Source organism: Candoia aspera, chromosome 1 (genome assembly GCF_035149785.1).
Source record: "Candoia aspera isolate rCanAsp1 chromosome 1, rCanAsp1.hap2, whole genome shotgun sequence".
Classification (NCBI taxonomy): domain Eukaryota; kingdom Metazoa; phylum Chordata; class Lepidosauria; order Squamata; family Boidae; genus Candoia; species Candoia aspera.
Window position 1 is genome coordinate 167022824 of NC_086153.1, and position 26584 is coordinate 167049407.

At 40.0% G+C, this 26584-nt stretch overlaps 1 protein-coding gene across 12 annotated transcripts in view; it reads left to right on the plus strand.

Annotated features, from left to right (window-relative positions):
- COL6A3 (collagen type VI alpha 3 chain) overlaps window positions 1-26584 on the plus strand; it is a 108587-nt gene that overhangs the window by 72318 nt on the left and 9685 nt on the right. For 4 of the 12 annotated variants that reach the window (XM_063317843.1, XM_063317837.1, XM_063317839.1 and 1 more), the window contains 17 exons: window positions 395-457; window positions 2814-2876; window positions 3213-3263; window positions 4108-4143; window positions 4237-4299; window positions 6394-6456; window positions 7269-7301; window positions 7393-7429; window positions 7827-8320; window positions 10576-10675; window positions 11449-12144; window positions 13260-13353; window positions 16636-16688; window positions 17460-17726; window positions 18745-18828; window positions 22814-22984; window positions 23099-23149. In XM_063317843.1, coding sequence (XP_063173913.1) covers window positions 395-457; window positions 2814-2876; window positions 3213-3263; window positions 4108-4143; window positions 4237-4299; window positions 6394-6456; window positions 7269-7301; window positions 7393-7429; window positions 7827-8320; window positions 10576-10675; window positions 11449-12144; window positions 13260-13353; window positions 16636-16688; window positions 17460-17726; window positions 18745-18828; window positions 22814-22984; window positions 23099-23149 — 2419 coding nt within the window. The remainder of the gene's footprint in view (window positions 1-394; window positions 458-2813; window positions 2877-3212; window positions 3264-4107; window positions 4144-4236; window positions 4300-6393; window positions 6457-7268; window positions 7302-7392; window positions 7430-7826; window positions 8321-10575; window positions 10676-11448; window positions 12145-13259; window positions 13354-16635; window positions 16689-17459; window positions 17727-18744; window positions 18829-22813; window positions 22985-23098; window positions 23150-26584) is intronic. The other 8 variants (XM_063317838.1, XM_063317840.1, XM_063317841.1 and 5 more) reach the window with 4 other exon arrangements.

A 26584-nucleotide genomic window follows, 5' to 3' on the forward strand; every position in this document is an offset into this window, starting at 1 on the left:
CTACAAATACAAGAGTCTTTGATAAGCAACTTTATCAAAGGCTTGTTGAAAATCTATACAAAGGCAACAAGCTTGCCTCCATTCACAGGCCTATTGACAATCTCAGAGAACTTTAGAAAGCTGATGAGGCAAGATTTACCTTTGCAGAATCCATGCTGATTTTTCATAGCAAGGCTTGTTCCTCTATATGAGTGTATCTCAACCTTGGCAGCTTGAAGATGTGTGGACTTCAACTCCCAGAATTCCCCAGCCAGCCATGCACATCTTCAAGCTGCTGAGGTTAAGAAATACTGCTCTATATGCTTAGGGTTTTTTCCCTCTCTAATTACAGTTTCCATCATTTTTTCTGGAACAGTTACTAACCTGACCACCCTATAATTTCTTGTTTCTGTAGGGTGCTGGAGGTCCAGTTGGAGTTGCTGGGGAGCGTGGTAGGCCTGGTCCTCTTGGTAAAAAGGTTGGTTTCAAAATTTTTAATAATTACTATTAAAATGACACAGAGATGATAGTAGTTGAAACGAACCTTGTTCTCACTATCCCCTATATATTGTTCCTAGCCTGATATCTTAACCACTACACTGAACCAACTCTCAAAAAAAAAAGGTAGATAGACAGACAGACAGATAGAATATTGCTAAACTCTTTAAATACTCAGTTTAAGGTAGCAATATCGTTAGATTTTTCTGCTAGAGCTTTAAAAATCCTATTATATTTTGTTTAATTTAAAAATAGGTGAACATTTAAGCAATAAGCTAACATGAAGCCATTTTACTTCAGGAGAGATGAGCATATTTTAAAAACACTTGCAAATGGTATCCCTTTTATCCCAACAAAGCACATGGGAAAATGCAAGTGACACAGTTGACATTTATTTGGAAAACACTGGATTCTTTGCTGCTCCTATCATAGCAACTTGGGAGTTCTCCTGGACTCACAGCTTCTGCTTGGTTGACACATGGTGGCCATGGCTGGAGGAGCCAGCTTCAGCTGGCGCTCCGGTTGCATCTTTCTGTGGACAGGATGTCCCTCTTTGGTGACAGTGACTCATACCCTCGTTGCTCTTGAGGTTGGATTGCTGCACCATGCTCTACTTGGGCTGCCTGTGAAGACTACCCAGAAACTACAGTGGGTGCAAAGTGTGGCAGCTTGCTGGCTAGCAGGTGAAATCTGCTTTAGCAAGATAACACCTTTGCTGTAGATGCTACATTGGCTTTCAGTAGGTTTTTGACTGCAATGTCTTTAAAGCTTTGAATGGCTTGAGGCCCTGTTACCTGTAGGACCATCTTCTCTGAACAGAACCTGCCTGTCGTTTGCATTTAATCCAAGAAAGGTACTTTGGATTCCTCCCTGTGGGGTGTGAGGAGAGGGGGAGTCCAGAGGCAGGCTTTCTTAGTGGCTCCCCGCTTCTGTGAAATAGCTTTCCCCCTGAAGTCCTACAGTACTAACTCTGAAGAAGGTAGCAATAATGTTGCTTTATCACTGTCCCTTTGAGAGTCTCATAATGCTTCCTCCCTGGGCTGTTACTTTATATTTGGTTGTCAAGGTTTTTAATATTAGTTTAACATTTACTTCATTTTCATGAATATTGGTTTAGTACTGCATTTTAATGGATTGTTGAATTACATTCTAAATGATTTAATAAATAAACAAACAACAAGCCTGTGAGGTAGATTAGGCTGAGAGAGTTTGATTGGCCCAAAGTTAGTCAGTAATAGAGCTACCAGATCTAGGCTGTAATAATCCTCCAGACCCCTAGATGGCAGCAAAATGAGCTTATATCTTGGCTGCCATCTAGTGATCATTTGGATTGTTGCAGCCCAGATCCAGTAGCCCCACCCTGTAAGCTCTGTGGTTGAGGGGAGATTTGAGTCTGGGTTTTCTAGTTCAAGCCCTATGTCTTAACCACTACTATTGTGACGATTGCCTTATTCTAAATGAAACTCCCAGACTCAGAATCTTGATTCAGGTTCTTGGTTTATTTAGGAAAGAGTGCAAACAGGTAAAAAGCTGAGAATGAGGAAAGCGCGCCCAAACTCAAACTAAATAGCGTCTTTGCGAACATCACGCCACCCCCTCCCTCACCAGCAGCCCTCCCCACATTCCCAGGTGCTCCTAACGAGCTCCGCTGACCAACGGGCTAAAAGACCTTGACATTTCAGAGATAGCCGAAACACATTCCTCCCTGGCACAACCCAGCCCGTTTACAGTACAAGGCTCGCAGCAGCACCCTCCCAGCCAGTACACGTATCAGCACCATGGCAAGCGAACCGTTACGATGTAATAACACCGGAACGGTGAACATGACAACTATGCACTTAAACAATCAGCTAGAGATTGATTTTATTTTCTTCAGTTGTTACTATTCAGATAGTTGCTAAATTTATAAAAAATTGGTGATGGATGCAGTATTTACCAAGTAAACTGCCACAGTTTCTACTGAATCAGCTCTGTAGTGTTGCAGGTGTTAATTTGGGAACGGTAACTTGAGGATTTTTTTAAATAGGAAAAATATTGTGACTATTGACCAGAAACATTTAAAATGTGTAGACAGAAAGAAAAAAGAAAGATTACCATTAATAACCATCATAGTTAGCATTTATAAAGCACTTTCACATCAGGTAGGGTAAATTAGAATAACCATCTCCATATTTCAGATGGATTACTGAAGCAGAAAAGATGAATTTTCTAAGACTGTTGTGTGGGTTTGTGGGGAATAGAAGGTTTAAGTAATGATTTCCTAATTCTTCATTTATTCTCTAAGCGCTGTGATTATATCTTACATGATATGTTCAAATAAATGCTTTTAATTATAGGGTGAAGCTGGTGAGCCTGGTCCAAAGGGCCCCACTGGTCCTCCTGGGCCCCGAGGAGAAACGGTAAGGGGTTCGTAGGAGCCAGGGCTACTCATTCCCTGCTCAGAGTTTGAGTGCTAACAGACACCAGGGCTAATCAGCATTTTCTTCTTAAAGCATCGAGAACACTTCCACATGTTTCTTGATTGAAAACCTTGATTGTTCCCTGCAGGGTCAGTCCAGATGGCTTATAAACCATTTCACAAAAAATTCCATCCTCTCCTTTAGCTGAAAGAACAGCCTTAGGACTGAATCGTCTTATACTTGTAATGCCCATTATTGTACAGTTAAGTTGCAAAGAGACTTTTCAGGATCCCAGTATGCGTTGCTTATTTTGATCTGAGTCTTTGCATCTTGTAGGGTGATGATGGCCGAGATGGAGTTGGCAAGGAAGGAGCTAAAGGCAGAATGGTATGTGTAGGATCAATGTTTGTGCTTACAAATACATCTGAAAGTTCCTTAAGCCATACAGCATGCCCTACTGCTGGCTTGGGCAACAGCAGAATTTGCAGCAAAGGGCCAAAGGTCTCTTGCCCTCTAACACAAGACTGCCTGTTTCCTCTTGTTTCTTCCTAGCAATAACTGCCCCCTCCCCCAGTTTGACTCTGTCTATAGTTTCTTCCAAGCTCTTTCGTGCCCATGCTTCAGCCCTACATTTCCTTGGCTTGTCCTTCTCTTCCCTTTACCTGTTTGATAGGCAAAATAAATGATATATAAAATCTGTAGTCTGCAGCTGCCCATTTGTTTTTTATCTCTTCAAAAGCAAGAGAATGATAGTAATTTCTTCTCCACAGAGGCTTTTTTTCTAACAATTCATTTCTATGGATAATTTTTTATTGGAGGTAATTTTGGTGGAGGTCATTTTTTTTAATACACCCATATGAGAAAGTTTTAAGTATTTGGAACAACAGGCTGGGGGAAAAGGATTAAACTTCATTATTAGATGTAACAGTCACAGTCTGAATTGAGTCATCCTCAGTTTATTATGGTGTGTTTGTGTCAAAGTAACACTGGTGGGGTTTGTGATCCTCTTTTGAAAGCTCCCTGAATTTAACTGCACCGAATCCCCATGCAGCCTTTATTATTATATTTGGTGATTCTTCCAAATGGTTCTACTGGTAAGTTGTGTTTTACAGTGTATCAAACTCATCAACAGTGCCTCTGTTGATACCAGTATTCACTAGAAAAGGGGTCCGGAGGGCTGGGGGGAACCCACCTCTTGTGATCCTAAGGCTTCGATCTCTTTTTTCCGCAGGGACAACCCGGTTTCCCAGGATACCCAGGACCACGGGTACTTAGAACACTTTCTAGTTTTTGTAGAGCACATTAGCTCCAGGGTGGTCCTTATTAGAGAGCCAATGCTTTGCTTCTCGTTTTGGAATAGGGTGTCCCTGGAGATCAAGGTGATGATGGCAGATCTGGCCCCAAAGGAAGCAGCGGTCATCGGGTAAGGCCGTTTCCTCCTCTGGCTCCCTTCCTCCACCTCTTTTCCCAATGATTTTCTTTGCGCTACATGCCATTCCATTACGATTACTGGCAGAGCTGGAGTGTACCTAACTGGAATGAAGATCACTCTATGAAAGGTGTACCAGAGGGGCCTCAGAATAGGAGATGGCCTATTCTTATCTTTTATGATAGTACTCATTTAAATGCAGTTGCTGGGTTGGTATTGGCACTTTACGGTAAATATTATAGGGATACCCCACCTGGAGGGACGTGGTGGCGCTGCGGGTTAAACCGCTGAGCTGTCGATCGGAAGGTCGGTGGTTCGAAACCGCGCGGCGGGGTGAGCTCCCGTTGCTCGTCCCAGCTTCTGCACACCAAGCAGTTCGAAAACATGCAAATGTGAGTAGATTAATTGGTACCGCTTCGGCGGGAAGGTAACGGCGTTCCGTGAGTCATGCTGGCCACATGACCCGGAAGTGTCCTATGGACAACGCCGGCTCCAAGGCTTTGAAACGGAGATGAGCACCGCCCCCTAGAGTCGGATTCGACTGGACTTTACGTCAAGGGAAACCTTTACCTTTACCCCACCTGGAGGGCTAGAATGCCTCGGTTTTATTCACTCGTAATTGGCTGGAGAGGATGTTTTACACCGATGCCTGTATTCACACATCCTATGATGGGTGTTACATTGAAATCCTCTCTTTTCACCAGGACCTGATAGTGAATATGTCCTTTTGGGTTTTTTGTTACCAGGATTTTAATGTACACAAAATTAATAATGAGTTATTCATTTTACTGCAATTTATTCATTTATATTTTAACACTGGAATTCTAAGGAAAGATTATGGTGTTGCTCACCTCACATTAAGCCAACTCCCCCATTAATTAGCCTTATGTGTGGACCATGCTGCTGTGACCACATCCCTCAATGAAAATAGTTTCTCCTTCACCATCTGATTAAGGCATTCATATTAGTTAGGTGTATGATCCCACACTGCCTTCTTTATCAGCTGTGGAGATTGAAAATGATAAGATAAGAAGAAACTTCATACTATGTGCTTATTAAAGAAGTGCCACAAGCCAATTGCAGGCAAAGACAAAGCTGCACTTGATAGCTGGAACCAGAGATGTTCTTTAAGTACCTTCTGGTCATAGTAGGATAGTGTTAGTGCTTAGAGTATTATGTAAGCATTGTGAAACTAAACCCAGAGATACTCATTTGCTTGTGCAAAGAAGCTAAACACTGCTATAGGTTGAAATGATTATTATAATACCATGAAAAATCTTACATACCCATCTGCAAATACTTGTGACTATTTTTTTCTCCTTGATGCTTACTGAATCCAACACATCTATACTAGGGTTGGCAACCTTTCATAGCCAGGGACACATTACTCAAGATTTTGAATAGGGCAAAGGCTTTAGTGGGCAGAGTGACAATTGGGATACTTGTGTGTATGTGTCCGTGTGTGTGCATGTGGGGAGGAATATAACACCCATGGGTGGATCAGGATTCTCCTGAGTTGGAGGAGTTAAATTAGGTCAAAATGTTCTGGGGACTTGCAGTTTTTGTATGTTTTGTGCTACAAAATAAGTTAAAAGCCATGCTATGGCTTTTTAGCAGCTGCCTCCCCCAAAGGCAATCTCAGTTGCTCACTGCTGACCTCTACATCATTAGACAAAAGAATCTTCATTATTTATAATATGCTTTTAACGAGATGACCCCCAAGAATTCTTTAAAATAGTACAATAATATATAACCCAAATCCTTTTCACTACAGCTAAGACCAAGTCACAATAAAAGAGACGTGAGAAATAAATGATTGCTGCTTTCAGCAAACCCCCTAGACCGACTACATAGTGACAAGGGTATGATAGATGCCCAGTGAATTTGGGGTGGGGGTGGGGAATCCACCTTTACGGAGAGGAGCAATGGAGAATACAGCAGTGGAATCATGCCTGTAATGTTGGGAATAGATTCGGAAACCTGGTCAAACGAGGACATATCTAATTAACCTGAAGTTGCAGGGAATAAATAATATGAATATGAAAAATACTCGTGGTGTGAATCAAATGTGTTGCGTTCCCTTTTTAGGGAAGTTCAGGACCACCTGGCCCAAGAGGTCAGAAAGGAGAGAGTGGATATCTAGGACCAGCTGTAAGTTTTTGCTCTACTGGTTATTGCTTTAGTAACTAAACTTTACTTAGTTACTATACTATATTTTGGCCTTTCTTTTCACACAATTTGCAAATAAGCTCACACCCTGCCTATTTATCCTCAGTTGTTAAATCAAATTAAAATTCATTGTCTTAAGTAAAATAACAAGAACCATAAAAAAATTGAGATGGGACTTTCATATGTTTACTCTGCACATTCCTGGCTTGCTTGTATCACTGAAAAGAACTCTAGTATGTACATAGATTAAGTAAAATTGCAGGAACTGATAACAGGGAGTGAACGGATTACGGCCAGTTTATGTGGAAATCCCTGCCATGAGCCCATTCGGTATAGCAGTGCACGGCCGGCATCTTCCTCAGCAATGCTTGCAATAGCTAAAGACCAGTAAAGGTAAAATGAGAGAGAAGGCACCCTTTAAAAAGGCAGTGAAATGCAGGAGAGCCCTTGCCTCGCTGGTGCTCCTTCGTTTCCCCCAAGGAGATGTGCCGGTGAAACTGGCTGTAGCCGGATGCACCCTGTTACTTCGAAAGAGAGTTCAGCTCTCCTCGTCTCCAGGAGTGGCTTCCTTCTGGGTCAGCCTGCCCAGAATCAGCCTAGAAGACCATGTGGAATTCCTGGCTGGCTTTGCATGCTCTTGGCAACTCATGGACAAGACTTTCTTCCCCAGTCTCTGGGCTTTGTTCTCCCATATGATTAATTAAGTGTCTGAACTTGTCAAGCCAATTTTAAACAAGCACAGTTAAATTTATGCGTAGTAAATTACATCTACATTTTTAAATCCTTTCTTTCAGGGACTTAAGGGTAACAAAGGAGAGTCGAAAGACGTAAGTCAACCGTTGGTTCATGGTGCCAGACTTTTTGTATTTCTTCATGCTGGAAACCATTTTTCACTGTCTCTCTCTCTTTACTTTAAAGCACTGCACGCTTGTACGCAACATCAAAGATAAATGCCGTAAGTCTGTTTCTCTTGCCCCTGGTCTTGATGTAGTTGGCTTTTGGTATAGATTATAAAGTAATTTATTTCTCCTTCCTTCCTTCCTTCCTTCCTTCCTTCCTTCCTTCCTTCCTTCCTTCCTTCCTTCCTTCCTTCCTTCCTTCCTTCCTTCCTTCCTTCCTTCCTTCCTCTGTTACTATAATTCACAGCCTGCTGTTATGGTAAGTTCATTTTAAATTACTCAGTATCTGGCATAGGCCTGCAATCAGATGAAGAACCAACATATGCAGCTTCTTCAAAAGACAAGCACTGAATTAATTGCTGGTAAACTCTGTCCCTTACTAATTTTGTGGATTATAGAACTAATACCCTTTTTCTCACAATACTTGTTTCTTTATGTTCCTGGTTCCTGCAGGTCCAAGGGAATGCCCTGTTTACCCAACTGAATTGGCCTTTGCTCTTGATACTGCTGCTGGTGGAAATGCAAACACTTTCAAGAGAATGAAGGATGCAGTAGTGTCAATTGTTAACAATGTCACAATTGCGGAGAGCAACTGCCCCAGGGGCGCCCGAGTAGCACTGATTACATACAACAGTGAAGTCACCACCGAGATACGTTTTGCTGATTCCCGAAAGAAGAAAGATTTGGTAAAACAAATCGAGGACCTCCAATTTGTTCAGACATCCAAACAGCGTAGCTTAGAAACAGCCATGGGATTTGTGGCCAGAAATACTTTCAAGCGTGCACGTAGCGGCTTCCTTATGAGAAAAGTGGCTGTGTTCTTCACCAATGGGCCAACCACAGCATCTCGACAGCTGAATGAGGTGGTGCTGAAACTTTACGATGCTGGAGTCGTTCCTGTGTTCCTTACAAACAGAGAGGACAGGGCCCTTGTAAACGCATTACAGGTGTGCTTCCTTTTATTTTTCTTCCCCTTTCACAATATTTCTAGGGTTCAATCAATCAATTACTGTTGTAGGATTCAGTCAGTCATTTCTATCATTCAGGAGCACTCAGCAAAATTACTTAATTTTGTTATTTTTTTCATATTGACTGGACCATGGTGCATACAGTGTTTTGGATTTGAAAAGGAAAAGGTGCTTCAGAGCATCTTTGACCATGGACAGAGCACTTGCTGGCAACTCCTTAAACCAAATGCGTCTTTTCCCAAAACTATGCTACAGCTGTGAGCAACAACCATATGAATCTGGGAAAAGATGCTGCTGCATAGGGATGAGTTGCTGCTGCATATATGAATGAGCCAAACTTACGTCTGTCAGCCTGAAAGTTTTGTGGTTTATCAGCAGTAGGCAGGCAGAGTCTTAAAAAGAGCAGACAGTGTGGATGCTTTTGCATACAGTTGTTTTCTCCCAAGAAACCCCTGCAAAACTTCCCTCGGGGGAGTCTGCAGAGTATGGTAAAGAAAATCAAGATGGCAGCCACAACGGTGCAGTCGAAGCTCTGCACTGTTGTGGCTGTCATCTTGATTTGTTTCGTGTTTTTTATCATATCCTTTGGACACCCCCACCTCCCTTAAGACTATGCACAACAGGTACATCTACTCTCTTCAGGAAGGAGTGGTGGCTGCCAGTTACTGGGGTGGCTTTTTGGGTTTTTTGTTTCCTAAGTTCCAAATAATGATTTGACTCCAGAGATCCATGCTTGATGCTCTGTGCATCCAGTGGGGCTTACTTCTTCCTCCTGCGTCTGTTTGTAGTTAAGAACCAGTCCTAAAGATTAAGAAAAAAATATTGTGTCATGTGTGTGTGGGTGTGTGTGTGTGTGGAATACCCTGAGGCTGGGGAAGCTGGCAGAAACGATTCCCAACCCAAGAAGGAGCATCTGGTTTCTGATCATGTCTACAGTTCTTTGGATCTAAGCCATAAAGTCCATTAACAATGAATGGCTGCTTCTTTACCAGTTAGAGCTGTCAAGTCAGTTTACGCTGTGGAGGAAAGGAGGGACTGAGAAGATGGCAATTATTATGTCATTGTTTTGAAAAAGATGGTCTGGCACTCAGCTTAGTTAAGATATAGGAAAACTCCTTTGTTAGAATGCTCTGCGTGTGGCTAGCTTTGTTTTTGAAACTATCCTTAGAAGGATTGGAAGGAAAATTCTCAGACAACGAGGGCAAACCTACATAGGACAGTAATTTGCTGAAGCGGCTTCCCTAATTTCAATAGCATCACCGTGAGCACTCTTTCCCAGAGATGCATGGTATCCCAGGTAAAATTGTTTCTACACAGGGTGTTGCTTTCATGCAGTTACACTTACTGGATTTCAGAATTCATGCATCACTCGGTTTTTGAGCACGGTTGACATTTATTTATTTATTTATTTATTTATTTATTTATTTATTTATTTATTTATTTAATTCTCTCCCACCTTTTCTACCACAGCTCAAGATAACATCCATAATTCCTTCTCCATTTTATCCTCACAATAATTTTAGGAGGTAGCTGGGGTTGGATCCCTAATCCAAAGGCACTTCATGAGTTTTGTGGCTAAATATATATTGTTACTTTTACATATCATGTTCCTTGTGAATAAGATGATATGGGTGGTGGATATGCCAAGAAGCTGCAGCTGAGATTTCATTTCCCTAGCACAGGCCCACTTGTTTTATTTATTTATTTTATTTATTTTCTATCTCGCCTTTATTATTTTTATAAGTAACTCAAGGTGGCAAACAGACCTGATACTCCTTCCTCCTCCTATTTTCCCCACAACAACAGCCCTGTGAGTTGAGTTGGGCTGAGAGAGAGGAACTGGCCCAAGGTTGTTGAGAGCCCTACCTTCAGGTGTTCTGGAGGCATAGTAGGAGATAAAGAATGGACACACAGCATGGACAAACTGTTGCATAAAGTCTGAATTGGACTCTATGGCCAACTGCACATTCTCAATGAATCCTTCTCTCAGTGATGCAGAAAGGTAGCCTTTGAATCTAAAAGATGCGTATACAAAACAATTTACAAAAAGAAGTATTGAGATCTATATCTATATTCATGTGGAAGTAAGAAAAGTTAACCCCTTTCCTGATATATTTTAGAGATGCTGAACCATTAGCAGTTTGATCATCTTTCCAGCAAGTCCAAAACGCATAAGCACAACAATATTTTCAGAATTCCATTGACTGCATGTTTCTCTTCTTGTTTTACGCTAGATCAACAACACTGTAGGTGGACAGGCTTTCGCATTTACTGGTGGCGCAGATCAACTGGCTGCAACTCTTAGGAAAGTGTTAACATGCCATATTTGTCTAGGTAAAAATATATGACACATTTCTTACTTGAGATATTTGTGTACCATGACAAAACCAATTTGTAACTAGTCTGCTTGAAGTTGTTTTTACAAGTTAGAGAGAGCCAAGGAAACTTGAGAGGGTTTTTTGTTTGTTTTAAACCTTGCCACTTAAGGGCCACATTGCAGGACCATAGATGGACCTGCCTTCTTTTCAGCTTGGCATTGTGTCAGAATGCCTTATGAGGTTATGGCCACCATTCTGGAACCAGCTGTTCCAGTTTGAGCAAGCTTCAAGAATTTTGGGAACAGCTGTATTTGTTTTCTGATTGTTACTAATGTTTTTTCTGTTTCTAATAGTGCTGTTCAAGGGACTTTTTCTTTTTACATTTCTGCCCTGTGATGCTCATTCACTACAGGGGTTGTTTTGGTGGTGGATAAAACCCAGATGAAATTTAAATCTACAACTGGCTTCACTAAACAGTACTACAGTCTCCTGATAGTATAGTCATCCAGTTGCCCAGTGCGATGGCCCCTATTGTAGTGGACAATTTTATGGTGGAAAACTTTATGGGTCAGTCAAGGATTTTAGGTTCAACACTAAACAAATGTCCAAGGAATTTCAAATCCCTAAATATTTGAAGTTTTTTTTTTAATGCATAATTGGAAGCTACTAGATGCTTTGATTCTTGGTGCAATTGCAGATTTGTATATCTTGCTGTTTTTATCCAGCTGAATGACAAAAAAGGACACTGCAAATATTAATTATGTAACAATTATATATTTATTTGTCTAGATGTATGTGATCCTGATCCCAGCTGTGGTATCCAGAGGGGTAGCTTTGGCAGAGACAGACGGGCAACTCCTACAGATGTTGACATTGATATAGCATTCATCCTGGATAGTTCTGAGAGTACCACTCAAATGCAATTCAAAGAAATTAAGAGCTACATCTCATATATTGTAAGCCAACTGGAAACTAGTTCTGATCCCAAGGTATCTCGGCATCATGCCAGGGTTGCTGTTGTCCAGCACGCTCCCTATGAGTTTCAATCAAACTCAAGCACATCTCCTGTCAAAGTTGAATTGTCACTGACAGATTATGGACCCAGGGACAAGCTAATGGATTTCATTCAGAACCAAATGTCACAGTTATATGGAACACGGGCTGTGGCAACTGCAGTAGATTATACAATAAGTCATATTTTTGAAGGTGCACCAAATCCCAGAGATCTCAAAGTCATTGTTTTGATGATGACAGGAGACATTGAAAAGGAAGAACTTGAACATCTTCAGAAAGTTATTCTAGAAGCTAAATGTAAGGGATATTTTTTTGTTGTTATGGGCATTGGTAGGAATATTAACATTCAGAGTATCTACAGTTTGGCAAGTGAGCCTAATGATGTCTTCTTCAAATATGCTGATAAGCCATCAGAACTTCATGAAGAACCTTTGCTACGTTTTGGAAGCCTCTTGCCATCCTTCATCAACAGTAAGTAGATGCTTGGCCTGTCAGTGAATGCTAGGGAGTGTGGCAGAGCCACAGCATGCTGTGCCAATTGGCCGTGATGGAGGCAGGGTTAGACAGAACAGAACCTGAACCTGGGTGGGAACTGCTTTTTCTAGTTTAAGGTGCAAGACTGTACAGGCAAAGAGCAATATTGCAAAACAGATCTAAAACCATATATTTGACTGGGTACTTCCTCAGGAGCTCCCAGTTGGTCATAGTTCCTTAAGCATTACTGGTCAGAAGACTTAGTGTAGACCTCCCTAGAATCAGAATCAATCTATCTATCTATCTATCTATCTATCTATCTATCTATCTATCTATCTATCTATCTATCTATCTATCTATCTATCAATCATCTATCTGCTGCTATTCACTTGCAGCTCGTTCCTGTATAGTAAACCCTTGATCATTTAGGCTGGGTTGAAAGGGTTACTTAGATCTAATAAGTGATATTTAAATAAAAGGTTTGCCAGTCAAGTCTGATGCTTTGATCCTAGAATCACAGAATCAGGTGGATTTCTCTGAAAGGATTCCTGAATTTTGTGTTGACTAAAATAATTATTGTCAAACCTGGAGTCATTAATCCTTCTGAGTAAACACAATTTGCATGCATCTTAGATGACTATACAGTCAGTAATTCCTAGTCCCTCTGTAATAGGAATAAACTAAAAACTTTATTATTTGTATACTATATTTATAGAAAGTTTTCTGTTTCCCATTTAAACAAATAGCAGAGCCCTTAAATTCTAGCTGAAGAACAGGCCCATGCTTGCTCATTCTTTCTCTTTTCTTTTTTCCTTTAAAAATGATTAACAAATAACATTTAAAAAACAATAAGAAAAGGCCATTGCAATTTGTCTGTCCAGACATATAATGGATATAATTTGAAACAGCAGAATAAAAAGCTGCACTTTATTTCTTACAAGATTGATACAGCTCTATAAAAGAGAGCTCATGTAATCTATTACTGACTCTATAGTAATAACAGAGAATATTACTAAATCTAATACCCAATGTTTAAATACATTGTTTACATTCCTGTAATATGTTTGGAAAATGAAACATTGTTTATTTAAAATTTCTCCTTTATTCTTTAGGTGAAAATGCCTTTTACTTGTCTCCAGATATCAGGAAACAATGTGATTGGTTCCAGGCTGACCAGCCAGTCAAAAAATTTGGCCAGAAACAACTGTAAGTCAAATGAGTTTTCTCATTTGTATAGAAGTTGTTGTTTGATCTTCATTTTCAGTGTCAGAAAGTAATTTTTCCTCCAGATACCAAATTATGTATGGGAGAGTGATTCCCCTCACTTCATCATGCTTGCCATCTTTTATCTCTATCTTTAATGTTTTATTGATTTTATTGTAATTTCTTTGCTTGATTGTTGTGGGATGCCTAGAGTCATCGTGAATAGGACGGCATACAACTTTAATTAATTACTAAATTACTAAATTATCATACCTGGGGATTAAAGAGACAATAAATATGGGTTTAGAGCAATATAAATCTGTTTCTCATACATGTATAAAGCCACGTCCCCACTTGACCCTGCCCTTGTCCCATCCCCAACCCATGAGTGAGATGATAGGCCTAAGTTGTCTTTAGTTGTCCTGGGGTTAAAGCAGTGTTTTCCCTTTCAAGCCAATGGCTGGATGTTGTATAAAAACTGCTACATGTCAGAGATTAAGTCAGGTGATGAGTAGTACAAGAGATCAGAGATGGACTTATTCTTCCTTTTAGGCTGAGGTAGGCATGCCTCTCCTCCCTGTCCCTTGCCTATATCACCTTGATATAGGCAGTGATATCACCTTGATTTACCAGACTGTTGCCGGACAAAGTCCTGCTGGTTGCAACTCACTTTCCATTCGTCTTGAATCCTGGCTTTCCTTCTCCAGGTTTGGCCAAAGTCCTTGGCTATTGGATCTTCCCATCTCCTTGGAGGTCGGCCGATAGGACTTTTTACTTATCTTGGATACCATTCAGCAACTGCTGTTGTCCAACAGCCATCCGACATACGTGTGACATGTCCTGCCCAGCGTAGCTTCCTTTTTCAGTATTCGATGATGACATCATTTATTCCACTTCATGTTCTAATCTGACTGCTTGGGATGTGGTCTCGGAGAGAAGCTTTCAGTATGGATCTTTCCATAGTCCTTACTACTCTTGAAAGTTCTTCCTATTCTGCCTTTGTTAGCAACCACATTTCACTTCCATATAGCACTGCCGGTAAGACAGTCAAATTAAAAAGATTAGCACGCAGTTTTCCTTCAATTTTCTCATTCTGTAAGACTTCCCTAATGGAGTTGTATCTAGCCCATCCAGCTTTCTTTCTTCTGGCCAGTCCTTCTCTTTGATCGTTGTTCATTTTGATTAGCCATCCCAGGTAGACATAGTGGTCAACCTCTTCAATAAGTTCATTCTGAAGCCTCATTTGGAATTTTGGAAGGTTCCCTGTCTGCATATATTTTGTTTTAGTGTGATTCATCTTTAGACCCACCTTTCTGCTTTCTGTGTGAAGTTGTCAAAGCATTTTTTGCAGCTTTCGAGCATCCTTTGCAATCAGTACAACATTGTCTGCAAATCTGAGATGGTTTATCTTCTCTCCATTTAATCAATTCTATTTTCCTATTTCATTTTGCGCTTGATATTTTCCAAACAAGCGTTGAAAAGTTTAGGTGAGATCGTATCACCTTGCTTTACACCTTTCTTCACTGGTATTCGTATTTTGGTTTCAAAGAGAGTAATATTTGTGAAGCTGTTGGTATTTGCTTCTTTGAGCAGTGCGATGTAGTCGGAGTTGATTCCTTGTTCACTGATCGCTTGCATTACTGCATTGACTTTGACACTGTCAAATGCTTTTTCATAGTCCACAAATGTGATAGCAAGCAGAAATTTATATTCTCTTGACTGTTCGATGAGCTGAGTAAGAGTGAATATATGACCAGTAGTACTGTGCTTGTTTCTAAAGCCGGCCTGCTCTTGTGGCTGTTGCTCGTCTAAAGTTCCTGTAAGACAGTTTGTAATCACTTTCGTGAATAGCTTATAGACAGTTGATAATAAGCAAATTGGCCTATAATTTTTGAGATCTTTGTGATCTCCCTCCTTGTACAGTAGGACTGTGGTGGACTCCTTTCAGCAGTCAAGAATTTTTTGCATCTCTACGTACCTGGTGAAGTGCTCTGCCAGTGCTTTCCATAGTTTGTGACCTCCAGCCCTCAGTATTTCCATTGTTATACTATCTTTTCCTGGAGCTTTCTTCAGTGTCATCTGACGGATGGTGTGCCAAACTTCACTTATTAGAACGGGCGGTATATGCTCCGTGGTGGCGGTTGATGGCAGCATTGGAGCGTCCAAACGGGATGCAAACAAGTCCATGTAGAATTCTTTGCAGATTTGCTCGATGTCTTGCTTTCCTGTCTTTTTTTCCCCGTTTTTATCTTTTAATGCTGCTATTGTTGTTTTACATAGTGCTATTTCCCATTTGCACTTTCTGATGCTGCTCCCTTGCCTATATAAAGAAAGAAAAAAGAAGGGTGGTAAATTCCTAAACATTACCAATGCTTGTGAGCTTGGCAACCTTTGTGATGCTGATCTTTTTTTCCTAAAAAAACAAAAAAACTGTATTCAACTTGGATGTAGCAGAATGGGTTATAAGAAGGGGGCAAAGGAATGGTTGGATAGAGTCCTGCCGTCAGACCCCCTCCATTCCTGCTGCTGTGCTTGATTTGTGGATGCTTTTCCTGTGTGGCTGATGGCAAGTTGAAGAATCAGGCAACTGCTTTGTCTCTCACTCCCAGCATGGGCGTGATGAGGACAGCCCCACTGAGCAGTGGCTCAAGAAACATGAGAGGGAGCAGCAGATTTCACCCCAGTACAGTTTTCTGCTGACTGAAGGGTGAGTGGAGAACCCTTTAACTCATCAGCAGGAAAAGGACTCTGTCCCAGTCCAGACCACTTCAGCTTTAGAGTTTCTACTCTGGGGGTCAGCTGGCTCAGCCGACGACCTCTCTTACCTATCTGTTTGGGAAGCTCTCACAGAATGCTTTTAATCAGAACAAACACTTTGCTGACTGTTGGAAACATCTTTAGGATGATCACTTGTTCTTTCAGACCTGAAGAGGTATCCATATACTAGGAAATATTCATATATATGTATACCAGGAAATGTCTCAATCTGGAGAATCCCATAGAGTTTTCAGAGCAGGTTTACTCTTCAGGAACACAGATTAAAACTAAGGGCATCTTAGTGAGATTACTATCTTTCAGATAAATTGGAAGAATAAATTTGCTAAGAACTGTAAAATGTTTTGTTCAGAGAGGAACATTAGATTTTTAAAAAGCTGCTGTCTTAACCATTCTACCAAACAAGTTTAAATGAGTTGGTGCTGATGACAGCTTTTGAAACAAACCCCTAAGTGTACCTTGATAATGTACAGTACACACATCCATAACTATTTTTGTTTCTTCAATCAGAAATATTCCAAACAATGTTACCGTCACACCTGCTGTAACAGAAAAACTGGAAGGTAGGTACATTTTCTTGCCATTATCAAGCAGTTCCAAATATCTTACTTTACAATAATTTGCTATTTACTGTTTTCTTTACAAAAGATTAGTATGCTTAACTTCAAATGCCATATCTTTGCTTCAGTAAAAGAGAAATATATGAAAGCAGCCCTGCAGAATATATTTAAAAATAATAATAGGAAAAACCACAAGGAGAAGGAATGGACAATATTTTTTTTACAAAGGAAAACAGCTGGAAGTGGAAAAAGTTGAGGTTTCCTCAGCAACTCTTTTTAGTGGTTGCAGCCTCGGGAGGGGTTTTTTTTTTCCATTAAAATAAAAAATATTGTGGGTTTGCTCTGCATATGTTTTAAAGCATAATTTGTACTTAATACATTTAATTGCAGCTTCATCTTGTGTATTCCAACCAAAATGTATTCTTCTGTTCATTTTCTATGCCTATAAGAAGACCGGGCTTAAGTAAAACCTTTACAAAATAAGTATATGTCACATTGGGCACTCGAAATGTTTGCAGTCTTCTCTAGATTGCACATAGTATGCAGTCCCACATGCAATTGAAGGTGCTAGCTTATTGGAATATTTTTGGCTTATTATAGAGATTTCTTCCACCTTCCCTATTGAGGGATTCTAGGATCATGTAGGTTTTTATGGGTAATGTCTTTCCTTATATAAGTCTTATCCTGAAACTGCTTAAAACACTGAACCTATTAATTTTCTTCTTTCCAGTCTTTTACTGGTTTTTACTTTACTTTCTTTTTCTTCTTCAACAGTGATTAAACATAACGGAGAAGTCCAGATAACTGATATCACTGAAAACAGCGCTAAGCTGCATTGGACAATTCCTGAGCCTCAGAAAGTCTATGTCTATGACATCACAGTCACCTCAGCACATGACCATTCCTTAGTTGTGAAGCTTAATTTAACTAGCAATGAACGAGTCATTGGAGGTCTTCGGAGTGGACAAAAGTATGACGTTGCTATTACAGGCTACCACAATACTCAGGCCAAAGCTACTTACAGGGGAGCATTTAATACAAGTAAGTTACACTGGGGTATTGGAATTAAATGCATTATGTTTTCTATCAACTTCAGATGTTGGACATATGAAGAAGCAAACAAGTACACTCTACTAATAATAATGACCCATGCCTAATTAGTGATATATATTTGGGTTACATGTTTTGAACAGCATTATATTCTGTAGTGAGACACTCATTTGATATTGGCAGTAGATTTTTAACAGCAAAAAAAAGGTATTTTAATTATTTGATTAATTATTTGATTAATTATTTGATTAATCTGGGACTTCCAAGTGCCTACTCAGAAGGAATGATCTTGTCCTAACAGTCAGAAATCACCCTGAGATGAGGAGTGTCTTATTACTGCTAGTGTTTTATTACTGCTACATTAGACAGAAAATCCTGAAGAAGCGTGGGAAAAACCCAGACAGATAAACCCCAAAAGTCAAGGCGGGTCTGTTCGGTGTCTCTTTGAATGGCTGCTCAACTCCTCAGTACTACGCATGCGTTTTCCCCCCTGCTCACCATCAGTACTCATGACAGATCTTCCCTTCCCACATCTTTAAACTGCTGAAGCATAATAGCTAGTGAGAAACATGATTCTGAATGAGGAAGTTCCTGATCTGAGTATCACCTTTGTTAGGAACCGTTTTAGACCTCAGGCAAGTTTGCTCAAATTGTCCCTTTTAAAAAGAGGACTCATGATACTGACTTGACTTATTGGATTAGTGATATAGGAGGTGTCACTTAGTATTTAAAATATTTCACACACTGTATATTGTTATAATACTTCCATGATTTTAATTGGTTCCTAGGTCCTGTGCTTGGTAAATCATAATATTAAAATGCACCATATCTTCCTTGTTCTTTATGTATCATTACACACAAAGCTGAAAAAGTGTTTTCTAGTTTTGCTAATTAATTTTGCACTCTGTCTCATGGTGACCTTCAGGCTAGAAGTAGGTAAAAAAGATTACTGCGGTGGTTTGAGTCCTCCATAGCTCATCCTCACAATTGCTTGGCTTTCTTCCTACAGAGAGCACGCCTGCGGCCAAAGTGCCTTCAGCAGCAGCAAAAAACGTAATGGTGAATACTGAACCGTTGGACATCCCTGAAAAAGGTGAGTCCAGTGCTGTGAAAGATGTCCAAGGTGTGGGAAATGGAAGTTTGGATGGATTAAGCTGTCCTCCCAGACAGAACATTTTAAAGTGGCGCTAATAGGATATGCTACCTGAAACAAAGGACACTGTTCCATTTTTTATGGAACAGTAGAATATTAAAGGATAAACATAATGTTCCAAGGAACTTTATATCCCAAAATAGGGGGCAAATTGATTCATGGTTACGAACCCCAGATGCCCTATACTTTATGCCAGTGTTTCTGTTAGCTAGAGCCAGCAAGTAGTGCCATTATTGTTGATTCTCAGGGAAGCACGGCAGGACTATAGAAGCAAAAGTTGGATTCTAATACAGGATGCTATTGGAAGTTTCAGAAGAGCTAAGAGGATGCTCAAATGAAATGTGCCATATTGTCATCTCTTCGTAGTGAGATGCATTGGTTTCTAGTATGTGTGTATGTATGCATATACCACAGCATTTCACATTGTATGAAAGCATGAGAAAAGGAAGCATGCCTGGCTTGCACAGCCCTAGGAGAGTCTCTCGGGAAAAATGCCCACTGTTCACCGTTCCTGTGACACTAGTACTAGTAAGACATTCTTCAGCACTGCAAGGTTTAAGGCTTTAGGAAAGCAGCATGGTATGCGTTCCTGTATCTCAACCACACAGAATGTTTGTCCTCTCTGATCCTTTTCTGAAATCAGATTCTCGTAATGAGAGAAACTGAATTTGAACCTACCTCTGAAAACTTGTAAATAAAAAATCCTAGGAGCAGATGGTGTTCCTTTGGTGATTGCAGCTAAGGAGACTTGCTCTAGCAGTACTTCCCAGCTGTCTTTGGGAGGGCAAATGTTGGCTCTTTAGGATCTTTCCCTCCTCAAGCAGGCAATGACTTGGCCTCACATCATGCAACTGTGCAGTGCTTTGGATTTCATTCCAAAAAGGTGCCTCAGAGTGCCCCTTGGTGCAAATGTGCCCCTATCTGCAATTCTTTCAGAGTAGCCATGTCTTATCTTGGGCTACATCAGGTGGCAGCTGCATAGGGCAGCCATGTGCTCCTGAGAAAAGAGATGCCTGTTTTAAAGAGTTGCAGACAGGTGCTGGGTTCATGTTTCAAAGGTTCATTTTTGAATTACTCTCAAAGCCCGGCCAGCCCTAATATATAAAGGCCACCACCCATTCTACTCTAAAATGTTCCTGGGGGTAGTGGAAAATACATTTTCTTATGGCTCAGTGGAAAATGCTTAATTATGTGAACCATTGATTCTTCATTTTTGTAACAAACCTTAATGAGTCACTGTTTGTGCTGAACTCAGTTATTAACAATATGTAGATAATTCACATCTGTTACGAATGCGTGATTGTTGTGTTAATTAATCCCAATAATCTTTTTGTTATAATACTTATTTTGTGTTAATAATGACAAGTGTATGAAGTTGTCATATAATTTTAATGAAACATCTCTTAGAATCATTTTTTGTTTTGCTGCCACTCTGATTTGCCTGCTCATAAGGTTTTACAAAACTAAGGTGGATATAATTGATAATGGATTTGTTATATTTCAAAATCTGATGTTAGCAGTAAAGATGACAGTCTTTGAACTTCCTTGTGTGTTGGCCATTAACAGAAAAGATATGTGCCACATAATTCTTTCAAATTTCAAATTCAGACATGGATTTTGTTTTGCTTTGTTTTGGCTTCCCAGATTCCATTATTTTTTCTGTTCTGTTGCATATTATGAAGTTCTGGCCTGAACTGACCTGCCAGACATTTCTAATAATGTTCTTGATCAGGGGTAGAACTCAATTTTTTTCAAGTCTGCAAACTGCTGTAAGACTATCTGAAAAAAACAAACAAACCCCAAACCACCAGCATTTCCTTTCATTCAGACTGATAACTGAAGGTTTGGTGAAAGGTACCAGATATATATCTTCACACAGGCTACCCAGCAATGCTGTTTTGAATATGCTATTCTCTTTTATGAAGTTAATCAGAGAAAAATGTAGAAAACTAAAGCTTTATAAGAGATAAATTCTGAAAGACAACTTTGAAAATGTTCAGATTTCCAAAGATTCAATGGGAGCTTGGTGGAGATACCTTTTCTCCAGACAATGGTAGATTTTACAATTATACCATGTTGTATGTTTGAACAGAAGCTTGGTTTTCTCAGTGGTTATTGATACGGACCATATTTGGATTACAGATTAATTTCTTCAATCATTTTCATCTTTGTCTAATGCTATCATTCTTGTCTTTTTAATGTGTATAATTGCACTTGTTACTTTTCTGTCATCAATTTTCATCCTTTATGACACAGTTGTTGTAGCACTGAACTGGTTCTTCGAAGTCTCTTGTCCTTGTCTAGATGTTTAACTCCTTTTCAACTGTTCACTTGCAAGAGAGCCATTGTAAATTTCATGTAATAATGATATCCCTCTTTTTTTGGTCCTATATTCGCCCACAGATGCCCCTAGTGTGGGAAAACTCCCTGTAGTAGTTCTTATGCCATATCATACTGCTCTGAAGATGCCACGCCATGACCTTGGGTGCATTATGTGCTGGGGTGGGGGACACTGTGTTTGTGTGTGTGTACGTGTGTGTGTGTGTACCTGCGCCTGCACACACTCATCCAAATGGCTGTGGGGACTGCTTCACTGAATAGCCTGTGTTTTTGAGACATGATGATGCTTTATTATGCAATCAAGAGAAAGGAATAAACTTCAGTGCAGACATAGAGATCAAAATATAAAAGATACAAAAGTAGGGTGAGTAAAATGATTTTAAAAAAGAAATCCTATGACCAACTTTATTGAAAGAGCTGATTGGTATATAATAGCCCCTAATTAATTGTTCTATTTTATCTTTTTTTTAAAAAAACTTTCTCTCTTTGTTCCCCTGAGTGTTTTAAGCTTAGATTTAGGCCACACTGTTGTCTAATCCTAACATAATTACTGTCTCATTCAAACAATCCTAGTCCAAGTTAAACCCCCCAAACAACTGCTGCTCTACTCTTTGCATTGAGAATAGCCTGGCAATCTCTGCTCTCACCAACCAATAAGCCTCAGAATGCTTGGATGGGCCTCCAGGGATCCTCTGCTCCCATCTCGTTAACCCTGAAGCATCCCTGAAGCTGCGATTCAAGAAGCCTCTGGTTATGGAGAAAAAGAGACTCTAGGATTATAAATCCAGTTTCCTTCTCCTGGCATGAGGCAGCTATACGTAAACTACTTTCAGAGTGTTACAGTGGCACAGAAAGCACTCCCAGGGCCTGTCAACAGCAGGCAAATTCACAGTTTAATGGTCAACTTCCCTGCAAGCTCTATGCATGCCTACATACCACCTCCTGGTAGCCAGTCACCCTCAGCTGAGCAGCATAGCTAATGGCCCTTGACTGAGAAGGCCAACAAATCCAACAAAGGGACGGGAAGTAGACTGAAGGCTCCACAGGAAAAGATCCTGTTGTGTGCTGAAGTTCACCTTCTACATCTAAAAGAGTGGGGGTATTGTGAGAAGGATAGTATTTGTACTGCGAGAGGAGAGTTGGCCCATTGGTGATAAAATAAGAAGAGTATAATTTGGGGAAACAACCATACAGTTCCCTTGGGGTGTAAGATTTGCGACTACACCATTCTTGCATTTTCCCCTCTCTGCTTTTTATATTTCTGACTCTGCACTGGATTTGGCTAATGACTTAACAGAGGCATGCAGAAATGTAGCACTTTCACAGCCAATCTATGCAAGAAGTGAACCAATACAATATTTACACGCATGTCCTGGCTGCTTGGCATGTCTGTGATTTTGTTAGCAGCGCAAGGTTATTATTTCCCAGATTGTTTCTGTAAAGAAAATTAGTGAAAGTTTGGTTGTATTCTAGTTCCTTTTCATTTGTTGAAAACAGCTTTTTGTTGGCATCTTGTGCCTTTTGCAGCTTTTAACATTTTCAGGATCATTTAACCTTTGCACATGTTGAAATTCAAATTTGACAGATCCTTGCTTACTGGACCTTGACATGGGCATGCAGTGCAAGGAGTATCAGGTTAAGTGGTTCTTTGACTACAAAAACAAGATCTGCACCCAGGTTTGGTATGGTGGGTGTGGCGGTAATGCCAATAGATTTGAGACAGAAGCTGACTGCATTAGCAGATGTGTGAAGCCATGTAAGTACCCAAATAGGATTAACCCATTTTGTACTTTCAATATTGTGAAATGAAGTTTCCAAGCAGAGGGGAAAAATAGTTTAAACACAAATTCCACACACTTTTTCTCTACAGCAGATGAGAAAGACATGCAGCTTCCTGTCCTTGAGAAAAGTCATTTGTCAGGTAAAGTCAGAAATGGAGAGGATTATACTTCTGCCCATTTGTCCTAAAACTGTCTTGGATGCTTGCCATGGCCACTGGCAAAGATAACCATACAGTGTGCCTTCTTGCTGCTTTTCCACAATAATCTTCCCATATTTTCTCTGTCTCTGTTTGCATGCAATCTTAATACCTAAAAAAAGCAATGTTGGTGTAAAAATATTACAGAATGGAGCTTTTCTTTCCCCACACACAGAAGGCAGCCTCAGTCGCCAAGATGTACCTCCTCAACAATGGTAGACAAGCCCTACTTCAGATTCCATTCATGGAGGAACTTCATAAATTAGCTTTATTATCTCTGTGGCAGGAAATGGTGCCTGTATCTGGGCTGCAAATATCCAGAGGACTACAAGGTAGCAGCAAAGAAGTAGGGTTTTCCTTTTTGCAGCCCAAGTACAGTCACCCTAGTTTATAGGGGCTCTTTGAATTCCCTTTTTCTTTTTTTAAATTGAAACTACTTTCAGTTCTCCTTATTTTTTATCTGTAGAGTTAGAACAGGCATTTCCTTGTTTTGGTAGACAGTGTAACCATCCCCTACCACTAGATCAAAACAGACCAATTAAAATGATGCCATGGATCTTTTCTCCATCCTGCCTGGCATTTAGATCTAGAAGCAAGAGTGAGTTTTGCAAACTCAGATGCTTCCTTCCTAGAGAACATCTCTCTCTTCTTAGTGAAATGCAAAAGAAGTCAGAGATATAAGAAGCAGTGTCCTGTAAGGTGTTTTCTGCCATCCTCACATCCTGAATCGCTACAGTTGGTTTTGGTAGAGAAATCTATCTCTGGATGGGAGAGCTAATAATCTCTAACAAAATCAGAGCAGCTAAGAGTAGAATGAATGAGATGGCTCTGTCCTGCTTGAAATTTAAAAAAATCTCGGACAGCCACTTTAGAGAATACTGAGCTGGGTGGGTTGATGGTCTGGCTAAATGTCAGGCAGCTTCCCACATTCTGTCCTAAGAGCAGCCTTTGGCATTTGGCACATCAGAACATTTGGCTTCCCAGCTGGGTTGTGAACTGGAATTATCAGTAATACCTGGTTATAAAAGATCTTTGGAGCCCTCTGTTTAACAGTTCTCATGGATAAAGGATTTTAGAAATCTATTGCAAAAGAGACCAGAAGACAACCGTTTTCTGATCTTTGGATTTCAAAATCTGACATCCAAGCTTCACATTTAGATGGGTTTCAAGAACTTGTGGGGAATGTCCAAGTCACTGCATCTACATATTCTTCCGCTGCCAGTCAGCTCTCTATTTATCCTAATCTCCAAAATAAATCTGGGGATATCTCCAAGCACTTTCCTTTGGATATTGACAGAGAGGAAATTAAATTAATATCAAAAATATTTAATTTTTCATTCATTCCAGAAGATTGCCTTTCATCTCCCCATTAGGAGCATTTTGCGCTAAGGTCATGTAGAGATGGTTGATAGAACAGATAAGTAGATACAATTGATAGGATGATAGGGAAGGTTTTATTTCTTGTATGGCATTATGTTAAAACATTGATTTAATGGACCAGAGGAATATCTACTGTATCTGAATGTCCATTAAATCTGAATGTCCATTACTGATATAAACTATAGCATTTCCATACTTAAATTGTTCACAATTGATGTAAATTGACACAATGATATAAATGGAAGCAAATGACATAAATTAAGTCAAATGTCCATCTGCTTTGGAAACGGTAGACTTTTTCTCTTGTTTGGGGATGAACTCTGAAATAAAATGTTGTCCATTGCATTTAAAAGTCCGCTGAATGAAGATCCAGAGACTCTAAGTTTTAATACTGAAAGCTACTATTTTCATGATCCATACAGTATGTTATTTCCAAGCTATAGGGCCTGAGCTGGCCTTTTCCAGTTCACGTTTGGGAAGCCAAAAGCTGGCTCTCTAATGGAATAAGAAGGTGGCCTTGCCATTCGGTCAGGAGGAGGTGCTATCTTGGATGCTGAAACTGTCCTCCAGATATAGTGGAGCACCAGAATTTATGTTAATATTGCTCTATGATGAGCATGTAAGAATGTTAATTTTTCTTGCCATTAGTTGTATTGTCTTTGGTGTCAGTAAGATAGTCGTTTGTGTATTTTTATTTATGTATACTGATAATGCTGATTTATGAGCATTACAACATTAGCTACTGTTGTTCTTTGCTGAAGCAAGAACACTTCTAGATAATAATACCACTAGGAGCACAGTCAGAGCCTCAGAAGTTATAGTATGTGTGAATGGGTTAGGCTTCAGATGAATTTTTTTAGGAACATCCAAAAAAGCAGGCCATTCATTCTGATAAAGTGATATAATCCTTTGCTGGCTGGTCCTGAAGTTCTGTACACCTAACCCATAAGAGATGTCTATCTGTGTTTTCTTGAAAACCTCCTAGGGCTGGGGGTGGGGGGTGCAGGGGTAGGGATTCCACAGATATTAAACCACTCATAGTAAGCAAGCAGTCAGAATTTGGGGAAACTAATGCCTAGAAACACATGTATAGCTTTATAATCCTGCTTAGCTCTCCACTAAGTATAAAGTAATTTAGACAACAACTGCTTTCTTGTCATGGTTATCCACTGCTTCTTGGACTGTTCCCAACAGTTATTGTATATTCAGTAATGTTATTCTTTCTTGCTTAGGCATTCTTCTAAATATTTGAAAATTGTCAATGTATATGGTGACATTACATTAGGGTAATGCTCTTTAGGGCAGGGATTAGCTAGGAATGGTTGTGATGCAGAATTCCATAGAGTTGACTTTAGTTCTCCATCTCTTGTTATTCCTGAATAGTGGCTGTAGGAATACCAATCTCCCCACCCACCCATACTAGCCTGCCTTACCCTGTAGGAGTTGCTGCCCTGGCATAGTACTAGTCAAGGGATGAGGTAGCATAACAGCTAACTAGCAAAATCTAATCCTGGCATTCTATATTAACAACTTCAGATCAGAGCATCCAGCATCACCATCTCTGCTGTAAAACCTGAAACAACTGAGAAAGCTGCCCTGAGATTATTCACTTTATATAATAAAATTTCTGGCATTTTCACAAACAGTTTCTGCTGAGCACACGCTTTATATGCAGGCCACTGAAGGTTCAATTCTCATCATCTGCAAATGGAACTAGGAAAGACTCCAGCCTGAAACCCTGGAGCTCCCACAAATCAGTGTCAATACTACTGAGCTAGCACTGGTTAGCCAAAATAACCAAGATTTAGAAGATCTCATTAAAAAGATAAAATAAACATGGAAATGTATAAATGTTAAATATTAAGAAAACTATGCTTAGGGAATTCACTGCTGACAGCAAACAAGTGAAGGAGATGGATGGCTTTTTTTTCTTGGGCATAATGAAGTTGAAGTTGGAGAAGAGGAGAACTTAAGGAGAAAGACAAAGACAAACTTAGA